Source organism: Thermobia domestica, chromosome 7 (genome assembly GCF_964235325.1).
Source record: "Thermobia domestica chromosome 7, izTheDome1.hap1.1, whole genome shotgun sequence".
NCBI lineage: Eukaryota > Metazoa > Arthropoda > Insecta > Zygentoma > Lepismatidae > Thermobia > Thermobia domestica.
Window position 1 is genome coordinate 82,373,708 of NC_137460.1, and position 12,252 is coordinate 82,385,959.

Below are 12,252 nucleotides of genomic sequence, written 5' to 3' on the forward strand. Positions count from 1 at the left end.
TTCCGGGAATTTATCTACAATCACAAATAAAATTGCATTCTATTACTATATTATGATTTCAAAGTTAAATTCGTTTCTATATCACAGTATATTATTACTCTTGTTCCCAGCGGAGCCTTTAAAATGTATATTCTGAACGATGTTTTTTTTATTAATATTTTATTATATTTAGAGAGTACGCATAAATCTATATTTATTTACAATATGTTCTACGAAAGTAAATATGTTTCAAAAATGGTATAGTAAGTCGACATACTTTTAAACCGCTAAAAAGTTTAAATTTACATGTAAGTGGATTATCTGAACTTGACTCTACTACTGATATAAACATATTAAATTTTTAAGTGTTATAAACAAATTAGGTTGGATAAGTGCCAGAAGACACATGTCCCACCATTTTGTCAACATTTGCGATTGCAAGATACTTTCTTATCTTTATAATTTTGCATGTAATATTGCCATACACGACATTTTTTCCTGCCCATTTCTCGAAATTTCATGCTTTAATTCACATGTAAGAGAAGTCCGAGTACCTCTTCAGAAATTCGAGTCAGAGACAGGAGACAAACCGACGTCTATTACTAACGGTGGTTCAGGGTTTATTAATAGTACTTCATCTCTATTTCTACATAATTCTACATTACTTTACAAAATGGATTCTTTTCATCATTTGTAAATTAGTACTTTGCTACTTTTGGCTATTGTTTAGTTTGGTGGGTCCAGATCTTGCACCTACTTTTTTTGCGATATTCTATTCCGATGCGGTTGTTTTATGGTTTCATACGTTAAATTACGTTACCAACATTAAATTCAGATAGCATTGCCGAGCGAGAGTTAGCGAGTGAAGGCGGGGTAGAGCCCCGCAGGGCACGTTATTTTCTATCTTCGTTACCAACAATTCACTTTCTTTTCTCACATAAATCACTTCCACTTACCTTTACGGTTTGTACAAATCCCCTACTGCCCTAAACAAAATTGTGTTCAATACTTTCTTGACTAATTGAACACCACTATCAACTCATTTGTTCCGTAAATCGTCCTACTTTTTGCTAGTTTTGGGCCCCCAATACTAAACAATTACCCTACCTTTTAGTGCAAATGGAAATGGTACTTAAAAACTCATATTTTTAATTATGTCAAGTACAGTCAAAAAAATTTTAAATTTTTTAACCTCCAAATTCTTTAAAATCTAGAAGTAAATCATATTTGGTCTAGGAATTAATTCGTGCGGGTGGACAAGAGATGGCGCAATGAACGGAGCGTCCCACAGTTCCGTGTATCCACACATGTGTTGCAAACCCCTGTCATCGCGTATCGTTCGTAGTATAGGGCAGTGGATTAAAGCGTCAACAACACCAGTTTGTAGTTAAGTGAACATGGCGCAATTTGTGCCTGATAAAGTGTTCTTGCGGGGTGTCCTGCTGCATTACTTTAACATGCAGAAAAGTGCGACTGAAAGTCATCGTATTTTGGTGGAAGTGTATGGTGACCATGCTCTAGCTGAGCGAAGGTGTCAGAAGTGGTTTGCACGGTTTAGAAGTGGTGATTTCGGCTTGGCAGACCAAGAGCGAGCTGGACAGCCAAAAAAATTTCAAGACGAAGAATTGACAGCATTGCTCGAGCAGGATTCGTGTCAAACGCAGGAACAACTTGCAGCAGCATTAGGCGTTGATCAAACAACAGTCTGCAAACGCTTGAAAGCCATGGGAATGATTCAAAAGATGTCACATTGGGTTCCACATGAATTGAAAGACAGAGACGTTGAAAGACGAAAAACCATTTGCGAATTGCTGCTTCAACGACAGAGCAGAAAGGGGTTTCTGCATCGAATTATTACGGGTGATGAGAAGTGGATCCATTACGAGAACCCTAAACGAAAAAAGGCCTGGGTGAAACCAGGTGAACCAGGTCCATTACAACCAAAACGAGATATTCACTGTGCAAAGGTTATGCTGTGCATATGGTGGGATATGAAAGGTGTGGTGTACTATGAGCTGCTGCAACCGGGTGAAACTATGAATGGAGAACGTTATCGACGACAATTAATGCGTTTGAAGCAAGCTCTGGCCAGAACACGACCAGAATGGGAGAACAGACATGATAAACTTATTGTTCAACATGATAACGCTCGCCCACATGTCGCAAAACCGGTCAAAACCTATTTAGAAAATGTCGGATGGGAAGTTTTACCCCACCCGCCGTATTCACCAGACGTTGCTCCTTCGGACTACTACTTGTTCGATTGCATGAACAACGATTTGATTGGACAGCGGTTTACTTCTTCAGAAGATATCGAAACATGGGTCTCTGACTGGATCGCTTCCAAGGATGAGGACTTCTTTCGCCACGGAATCCGTACATTGCCTGACAGATGGGCGAAAGTGGTGGCTAGCGATGGACAATATTTTTCTTAAGGTATTTATGTATTTTGTGTTTGTACTACAGCTTCAATGTGTGCGTATAAAGCGCCCGAATTAATTCCTAGACCAAATAATATATTAAAATAATGTAATTATTCATTACGTTCTTATAATTTGGAAGATAAAGTAAAGAAATGGATATAAATTTCTTCCCGGGAATTTATAGGCCAGGGAAAAAACCCGGGAATATTCCTATTTTTTTAAAATCCCTTCCCACTGGGAATATTCCCACTGCCCATCACTAGTAATGTCCAAGAGGTCGGGCGCCCCAAACTATAACCTGAGTTCTGAAAGTGGCCAATCACTTCAGCAAATAACAAAAACATTCATTTTTAACAGTTATAAATTCATCGAAATTAACACATAATTACAAGCAAATTATCTCTCATTGCCTTAGAGCATGTACGATTTATTGAACTTTTACATCATATGTCTCTCCGGTCTTCACAAAATAACCAACTTTTTAAACATATAGGGGAGAACGGGGCTGGTTGGCGAACTTTTCATTCTTTATTTTTTTTATGAGCAGATTGTGCACTGTATTGCAATGTAATGGATGTGTACGGACAGACCAATGTTTCCTCTAATAAATTCCATTTTTTTTGTTTTGTTGCTTTCAGTTTTCGAGAAATAATTTTTCTTTCTTTTAAAACGGAGTATGCCAACCGACCCCTACTGAGAATCTGGTTGGCTGATAGCGTGGGGCTAATTGGCATTCTTTTTAAATATAGCAAAGCACACAAAAAATTGGGTTTATTAGAAATATACGTTATTTTTCTGAATTCTATTATATATATTGAAATGAAGTAGGCTATTTGAAGTTTGAAATTACTTTTATTCACAACATTTAAAAGAATCAGCATTATGAAATATGAAAACTTCTTTCTTTTATTCTAGCTTGGTTGTCATGACATTGAAAGCTACAAGATTATCAAACCACATCAGTTTTAATATGATTTGGTGTAGGTTAATTCTTCATATTAATTCAAAATGTAATTAAAATAACTGAACTATCAAGAAAGGTAGTTTATTTCTCGCTGTTCACAAAGTAGCTAAGAGAAACTAAGATATGTTTTAGCTGAGTTATCGAGAAATGCAATTTATTTCCTACTTTCCACAAAGAAAGAAAAAGCAATAGCTAGGCCTCTATTTTTGTAACAAAAGAACACATGCAAAATATTCTTGATCCTGAGAATTAGGCCTATTCAGAAAATTCAGAGTCCGGCATACAGTCTTTTCTCGATTTCTAAATTTTGACAGCAATCCAATATCTGCATGCTATTCTATAACATTGAAGTAAAAGATTGGTAGAAATGTAAACTATATAACAATAAAACAAACAATGTAACAATAAAAATAAAATGAAATAAAATTTCACATGAGGTTGTTTGGCGCACTTGCCAACCAACCCCAAATGCTATACGCCAACTAACCCCAAGCCCATTTTGTGCAACAAAGTCGTAATTACTCAGCAATTGTTTGGCATTTACGTTTTATTGTTTGAATATCCATAAAAACAAAGTTCAGATCTAACTAATGCTATATTACTTACCTCTGTACCCCAAGTAGTGACGATTCTGTGATGTAACAGAGAACTGAAAAAAATACTTCAGACTGGCAAAAACACTCTTTATCTAATAGACACAATAATCCGCAAGTTACAAATTCCATATAAAGGTGTCAGCTGCATCCATAGGTCGCTCTTTTATGACAGTAGCAACAGCTCATTATGTTAATTAATGAAGGAGTTATATGCAGTTCGTCAACCAGCCCCGATCTCCCCCAATAAGTAAATGTTAATGCTATTGTAAATGATTACCTCGTTCAAATCCTCAAATATTTGGGCGATGATTTGATTACTTTCTCTTAATTACTCTTAGTTTCTTGCTTGTTATTCATAAATACTTTCTTTCTTTATGTTTTTACTAGATTATCCAGTTATTTGATGATAATACAAACAGAGTTGGGTGTTTTCCGTTTGGCAGAATTGTCAATTGGAAGATTTGTCCATTTTCACGATTGGCGCATTTGGTAATTGGCAGATTTGGTAATTGGCAGATTTGGTAATTGGCAGATTTGGTAATTGGCAGGTTTGGTAATTGGCGGATTTGTCAATTGGCAGATTTGTCCATTGGCAGATTTGGTAATTGGCTCATTTGTCCATTCTCACGATTGGCGCATTTGGTCATTTTCGCGTTTGGCAGATTTGGTAATTGGCAGATTTGGTAATTGGCAGGTTTGGTAGTTGGCGGATTTGTCAATTGGCAGATTTGTCCATTGGCAGATTTGTCCATTCTCGCGATTGGCGCATTTGGTCATTTTCGCGTTTGGCGCATTTGGTAATTGGCAGATTTGGTAATTGGCAGATTTGGTAATTGGCAGATTTGTCAATTGGCAGATTTGTCCATTGGCAGATTTGTCCATTGGCTGATTTGTCCATTTTCACAATTGGCACATTTGGTCATTTTCGCGTTTGGCGCATTTGGTAATTGGCAGATTTGTCCGGGTCCCAACAACAAATCAAGTTCAAATTCTGCGTAAGCTCAAAAGAAGGCTGTCAGGTATCTGCTTGTATGTGGTTATAAGATTGGGGTAAGGGGGTGGAAGCGAAAACGATTAAAAATACGTTTACTAAATACAGTACTTGAACGGTTTGGATGAAGGGAAATTTTGTCCGGAAAAGGGAAATTCTGAAGCTTGTGAAGGGAAAACGGCTTTGAAGGAATTGGCATCACTTCCGCTCAGTAATTCGATTTCTGTGGGCGAAACATGTAATCGCGGCTGAAATTTATCGGCAGCTGCTATAGGTTTACGGAGAAACTGTAATATCTCGTTAGCATGTTGCAGAATGATGTCGAAAATTCGCGGCTGGTAGAGAAAACGTTACAAACGAGGACCGTAGTGGCGACCAAGCATGGCATCAACAGATTTGAAAACATCTAGCGTGGAGGAGCTGATTCAGGAGGAGGATCACGTTACAGCATTTGATGACAGAATTGGGAATGTCGTTCGAAAGCATTCGTTACCTTGTGCACGATATTTTGCAGCACCGGAAAGTAACAACATGACTGAACACACAAGGACAGGATTTTTACCAGAAGGGAATTTCCAAACTCATCCCACGATAAGACAGGTGCCTTAACCGATATGGAGATTATGTCGAAAAATAACCTAATGTATGTACTATCTGTTGGCTGTATTCGTTGTATGAAACAATATATACATGTTTCACTGCAGGTTTTGTAACCTTACTTTCTGATCACTCCTCGTATAATTGAGTGTTCAATATAAACAACAGCACTGTCGTCATGTCAACGGTAACTTTATATATATATATATATAAACAATGTCATTTGTAAAATTAGAATTATTAGTAATTTTTTAAAAGGCAAATTTCATTAAGTATTCCTCAAGGTTAAATTCAAATTGAAACAAGTGAGTTTCTTTTCATATTGTATTTTACTGTATCCATTTCACATTGTACTGTATTCATTTCATATTCCAAGCTATGAGAATTAACCATTGAAACCGGAACTAGTAGCGCTATAACTTCCCTTTGCAATTGAGAAATGTGATCAGAGATGGAACTTGCTCTTAGAACGCTGAACAGATATTTAAAACAAATTCCTGCTATCTCTTACACGTATTACTATGAAGAGATCAATATTCGAACCGGAAGTTGTACTACGTTTTTTACCTACTTCCGGTTTCAGTGTTAGAATTACAAGAGCTGAGATGAAATCTATTCTTGGTATCCTGAATCTATGTTGGAAAACCATTTGTCGTCTTCTATTGTTGTTTTCACACTATGAACACCAATTTACAAATCCAAATTAGCAGTTTCGAATACAGAAACAAAATCACAGATAAAACCTATTCTTGAGGGGGCCGCGGGTGCTCACTGGTAGAGCGTTCACCTCTGGTGCATAGGGTCCCGGTTTCAAACCCTGCTTCCGCCAACTGAACCTTGTGATGGACAAACACCGTGTGCGTGGGTTTCCTCGGGGTTCTCCCGTTTCCTCCCATTTTCTTCATTCCATTCATTTCTCAACATCATTAGCCTAGGCGGAATAATCGTGGGACGTAAAACTCAAAGATTTCATTTCATTTCATTTCATTTTTCTATTCTTGCGGTACTGAGTCCGTATCAAAAAACACTAGTAATCTTTTGACTATTTTTCACCATGTTAATCAGAATTCAAACCATAAATCCTAATGGGAGCCCGGGTTCGATTCTCGGCGAGAGCTCATGTGGTTCGGATTCCACGTTAATCAGTAGGCCCATGTCTCATATAGCCTCGCTACTGAAAGGGACGTTAAACTTAAAATCAGCTCAACTCAACTCAATAAATCCTAAATGTGTACCACTTCCAATTTGAGTTGAGGTGATTTTGAGTTTAACGTCCTTTTCAGCAGCGAGGCTATATGAAACGGGACCTACTGATTAACGTGGAACCCGAACCATATGAGCTCCCGCCGGAAATCGAACCCTTCCAATTTGAATAGAAGGAGAAAATTCAAGATCAAGCATTTTCTTCGGAAGCTGAATCCATTTCAAATTGCTCTTCCGGTTTCAATAGAAGACAAAAACCGGAATTGAAACCTATTCTTATAGTACTGAACCAATAGCAAGAAACTACTTCCTAACAGGGCCGGAATTAGGGAAGTGCACCCCACACGTTCACCACCTTCCTCTTCGTTGTGAGTATACACTATCTAGCAGTGAAAATAGCAATAATTTCCGAAAATGTCATGTCATGTTTTCGTTTCGGGTATAAACGAAAGCGGAGTTTTGCAAAAGCAATAGTTGTCAATTTTCTGAAGGTTGAAGGAAAAGGATTTACCGAGAACAGACACATTTTCGGGAAAACTCCTCATTCACATCACAGATACCTAAAGGCATTTAAAAAATAAACGTAATTCAAATGTACTAGTAATTATTGGTGCACCCCCATCAGAAAATCTTGGATCCGGCCGTGCTTCTCAATATATGTATATTCAAGTTTACTCACTATTACGATTAATACTGAAACCAAAAATTGAAGAATTTCAGCGCTTTCGGTTTGAATAGAAAGACAAACTCTGGTAAAGTCAATAAAGAGAATAGGAAAGAACGTAGACTGAAAGTATTAGAGAATAAAATTATGAGACGAATATTCGGATCCAAGAGAAACGTGAATGGGGAATGGTGGAAACTTCATAACAAGGAACAGCATAATTTATATCTTTTACCAAACATTCTTAGGGTTATTAAGTCTAGGAGATTAAGGTGGGCGAGTCATATACCCAGAACAGAAGAAAGTACGAACATTTCCAGATTTTAACTGGAAATCCAATTGGAAAACGATCATTAGGAAGACCTAAACGCAGATGGGAAGACAATATTAAGATGGATCTTGCAGAAATACGAATACAAAGTAGAAATTGGATCCAGTCAAATGAACAGCTTCTGTGAACGTGGCATTGAACCTGCGAATTCCATAGGCCATAATTAGTTTAGATAGTCACTTACCAAATATCCCATACTTGCATATATGAAATATAGATAACCACCTATAGAATATAGCCCACCTGTGTGTTATAGATAACCTCCGTTAAAGTGCCGTTACCAGTTAAGATATTAACGAACCGATTTTATTAATGAACTCGGCTGAAATAATCGCTCTAGCTATCTATTGCAAAAATGAAAGAAAGAAAAGAAAAGAAATTCGTATCCATTCAAGAGTTATTGAGCGGAGTAACGCTCGGACGGACACATACTAACAAAACAATATTTTAAGTCGCATTGACCTAGAAAAGGCTTTTGACCGCGTGAATTGGGGATTGTTGTTCGAAGTTCTAAAGAAAGTTGGGTTGGAATCGAAACTTATATATGAACCAACAAGTAACTGTTAGAATAAGGGGAGGAAATGATAGAGGGGCGTGCATTGGAAGGGGAGTTCGACAGAGATACTGTCTCTCCTACATTATTTAATATCTATCTAGAAGAGACAGTGATAAAAGCCTACAAAATGAAGACAGTATTTCAGTAAGAAGTAGGATGATTAGGTGCATACGATTTGCAGATGATATGGCGCCTGTTGAATCTGAACAGAAAGTCAAGAAGATATTAGAAAACGTGAGGAAGGGCTATGAAGAATATGGGATGAAAATAAATGTCAGAAAGGCAAAAGCCATGGTGACTGGAACCAGTGACATATTTTCTGGGCTACCGAGCCTGCCGACGGTAGCCTTAAAATATTGCAAAATAGTTATTATAATATAAAATAAAACTACATTATATTGATAATTTTATACTTTAGTGTCTTCTTTCAATTTTAGATATTATTAAGAAGAGGAAGAGAAACTGGTTTGCACATTGAGTAAAAAAGGAACTGTATCATGAGAGATGTGCTAGAGGGTATGATGGCAGGAAAGAAAGAAACGGGATGAAGGTAACTACAATTAATAAACGATATCAAAACAGAAATCGTACATGAGGATGAAGAGATTAGCGGAAGACCGTTGAGCATGCTTCTTAGTTGCAGCATGTGATCTGCTAATAACGGCAGAATATCTGTGATGATGATAATGAGTGATTCTAATGAAGATTGAGATGAAACTTGTACGTGGGACGCTGAATTCATATAAGAAAGCCGTTTCTCGATATCGCTTATACGTTATGGAGATCAATATTGAAACCAGGAGTGGTTGTAGATTTTCGTCACTTCCGGTTTTAGTAGAGAGGGATAAGGGTGGATATGAAATCTATCTCTGGAACACTAAATCGCATCTTACTATCTATTAGCGATTTGATCTATGGTAATAAATATTGAAACCAGACATGGTAAATTTCTAGGACTTCTGGACTGAATAGAGGATTAAGGGGACATATGAAACCTATTCTTGGGACATTGAATTGACTTTGAAATCCACTATTCAATATATCTGACCATTTTTTCTCTGATATCTGTCGACAGGGGCACGGACGGACAGACGTAGTCATTCTGTAAGGCTTTCCTTACTTATTCATAGTTTGGAAGTAAAAAATGAACTCTTTTAGGTGAAAATATGCTAAATAAGTAAAAACAAATAAAATGCGGGATGTCTACAGAGTGTATCTATCTAGGAATGTCTACAGAGAAAACTACGGGATGTTTTACAGTATATTTACGGGATAACTACATAATGAGCCTTATGCAGAGTCGTTCTGATTCATTATTAGTGCTATATTAAGAGTACGACTAACATATGTTTCCTGCACTACTCAAACCTTTAGTATGACGCTAATCATACGTCAAAACGGCTCTGTATAAGGCGGAATATATCTACGGGATGTCTACAGAGTCTATCTACAGGATATTTACAGAATATATGTACGTGATGTCTATAGAGTATATCTACGAAATGTCTACAGAGTATATCTACAGGACATCTTTACAATATATTCACGAAATGTCTACAGAGTATATCACACGATGTCATCACAGTATATCTACGGGATAACCACATAATATTTCTACAGGATGTTAACAGAGTCTATCTAGGACATGTTTACAGAGCATATCGACGGAATATCTACTAGTGGCGTATCCTGAAAATCTTCACAATGCAACATTTCTCGATAGTCTACACATTATATTTTGTTATTTTATAACTCATATGTAAATAATATCTACGTACTAATCATGTATTCTATCTACTATAAGTTATAAATTAAGATAAACCATGGGAAAACAACAGAAAAACAAATAGGACTGCATAGGGTCTTTTTGATATGGAAAGCCTACAAAGGAGTACCGCGCCTGGTAGTATGGAAACGTCCGAGGAAAACAAGAGTGCCAGAGAAAAAAGTAAGGATAATTCAAGATATGTATATAGAAGCAACGAACCAAGTAAGAAGTAGTGTGAGATTACCATGCCAAATTCCTGTTAGGGTTGGATTACACATAATATAGCTCAATGGAATCCCCTGGTGTAAGATGTTTGTCGACGATATTTTACTTTGGAATACAAATAAGGGGGAAAATGAAAAGAAATTATAGAGTTGGAGTTCTTTGGAAGATAGAGACCTCAAAATTAGTGCGAAAAAAGTGAATACCTAAGAAGAAATATTAAATGAAGTGAAAACTTTTAAATATTTAGCCTCATCTGTTGTCAAGAATGGTGATTTCGACGTGGAAGTAACACATATCATATAAGAGAAGTGGCCAATTAGGAAGAAAATATATGGCGTTCTGTGTGACCACAGAATCACGGTAAAGAACAAACCGATGATTTACAAAAACAGTGGTTAGGTAATCAGTACGTATATGGAGCAGTAACATGACCAATAAAGAAAATACAGAAAAAAAATGAATGTTACCGAAATGAAAATATTACGCTGGATGTGTTGTGTCGGATAAGAAGAAGATACAAAGTGAGGAATGAAAAAGTAATGAGAACAACCAAAGTTGTAGAGATATCAAATAAGATTGCAGTGATATGGCCATCTAATGAGAAGAACAAACAACTCCATGGTCTCAAGAATAATGGCAACGGAAGCGGATAAGAAGAGAGATAGAGAGAGACAAAGAAGAAAATGAATTCAGAGGAAAAGGTATAATAGGTAAAGAATTGCGGAACAGGACTTCATGGAGAAGAATCGTCAGAAACGTCAACCCCATATAAGTAGAAGAAGCGGAGAGAAAGAAGATGGGAATACATATAGTAAAGTTGAGAAAATAAAGTGACTAGTAGATTCATTTACTCACCAATGTAATTATTAGCAGAGCTGCTAAAATCTTGATCATCATTCTGCTAAGGAAAACCTTGGATTTATCTCTTTCCCTTCTGCCTCTGAAAATAAAATGAAAGAAATATAGTTTAATCTATTATATAAAAGGAAATGTGATTTTATATCTAGTAGAGACACGCAATAAACTACTGGCCGATCGAAGTATTTGGCATGGTCCTGAACATTAGCACTCCAACAGTCATATGACATTAAATTTATAAAAATGCCCATACTAAGGGTGGAGTGTGGAGTGTCATGATTTAAGTTAAAAGTTGAGTATCTCACGAGGTTGTCAAGTTAGGAAGATGAAACTTGGTAAATAGATTCTTCACTAGAAATAAACGAATCCATGTTACAGTGTTCCTAAAATTTCCGTTTTAAGAAGGGCTAAAAGGGGCATATACCTTTATAGAAATGTACGTATGTATTTGTGTATATTATAGGATATGTCTGGAATACCTGGAGTAATTTTAACAAAACTTGTTACAATACAACTTTTAATCTAAAAAAGATGTTTCGGGGGTAAGACTTATCTACGAATAGTATAGGGGTGAACGGGGTCACTGAGATGATTGGTGACATACCCGATGGTGTTGCTCTTCGTTATTTATTTCACACATTTTTGATTCTTGACAGCGACATTACCGTAGGTGTTGCTCTTCGTTATTTATTTCACTCATTTCTTTATTCTCGACAGCGACATTGCCGAAGGAGTTGCTCTTCGTTATTTAGCCTATATCGCTCATGTCTTTTTATTTTCAAATCGGTATTGAGCAGGAATTACGGTTGGCAACGCCAAAGTGTGGAACGGCTGCGCCAAAGACGTTGCTCTTCGTTATTTATTTGACTGATTCCTTTACTTTCAACGAAGATTTAAGGATGGAAATGCAGGCGTTCCTCTTAACTGTATTCTTCCCGTGTATGTCAGCTGACGTGTGGTCGACAGAGGAGGCAACGCCGATTTATTTATTATTTATTTCATACATCCATTTAGTTTTAACAGGCGTGTGGACGCGACATAGTCGTTGCTCTTGGATATTTATTTGACTCATGCTGAGTTGCACAAATTGAGGATTA

At 36.9% G+C, this 12,252-nt stretch overlaps 1 protein-coding gene across 1 annotated transcript in view; it reads right to left on the bottom strand.

Moving 5' to 3' along the window:
* Positions 1–11,235, bottom strand: part of LOC145688899 (uncharacterized) — a 37,045-nt gene extending 25,810 nt beyond the window's left edge. The window contains exon 1 of the mRNA XM_081763067.1: positions 11,153–11,235. Coding sequence (XP_081619193.1) covers positions 11,153–11,194 — 42 coding nt within the window. The 5' untranslated portion in view covers positions 11,195–11,235. The remainder of the gene's footprint in view (positions 1–11,152) is intronic.
* Between the last annotated feature and the right edge of the window lie 1,017 nt (positions 11,236–12,252).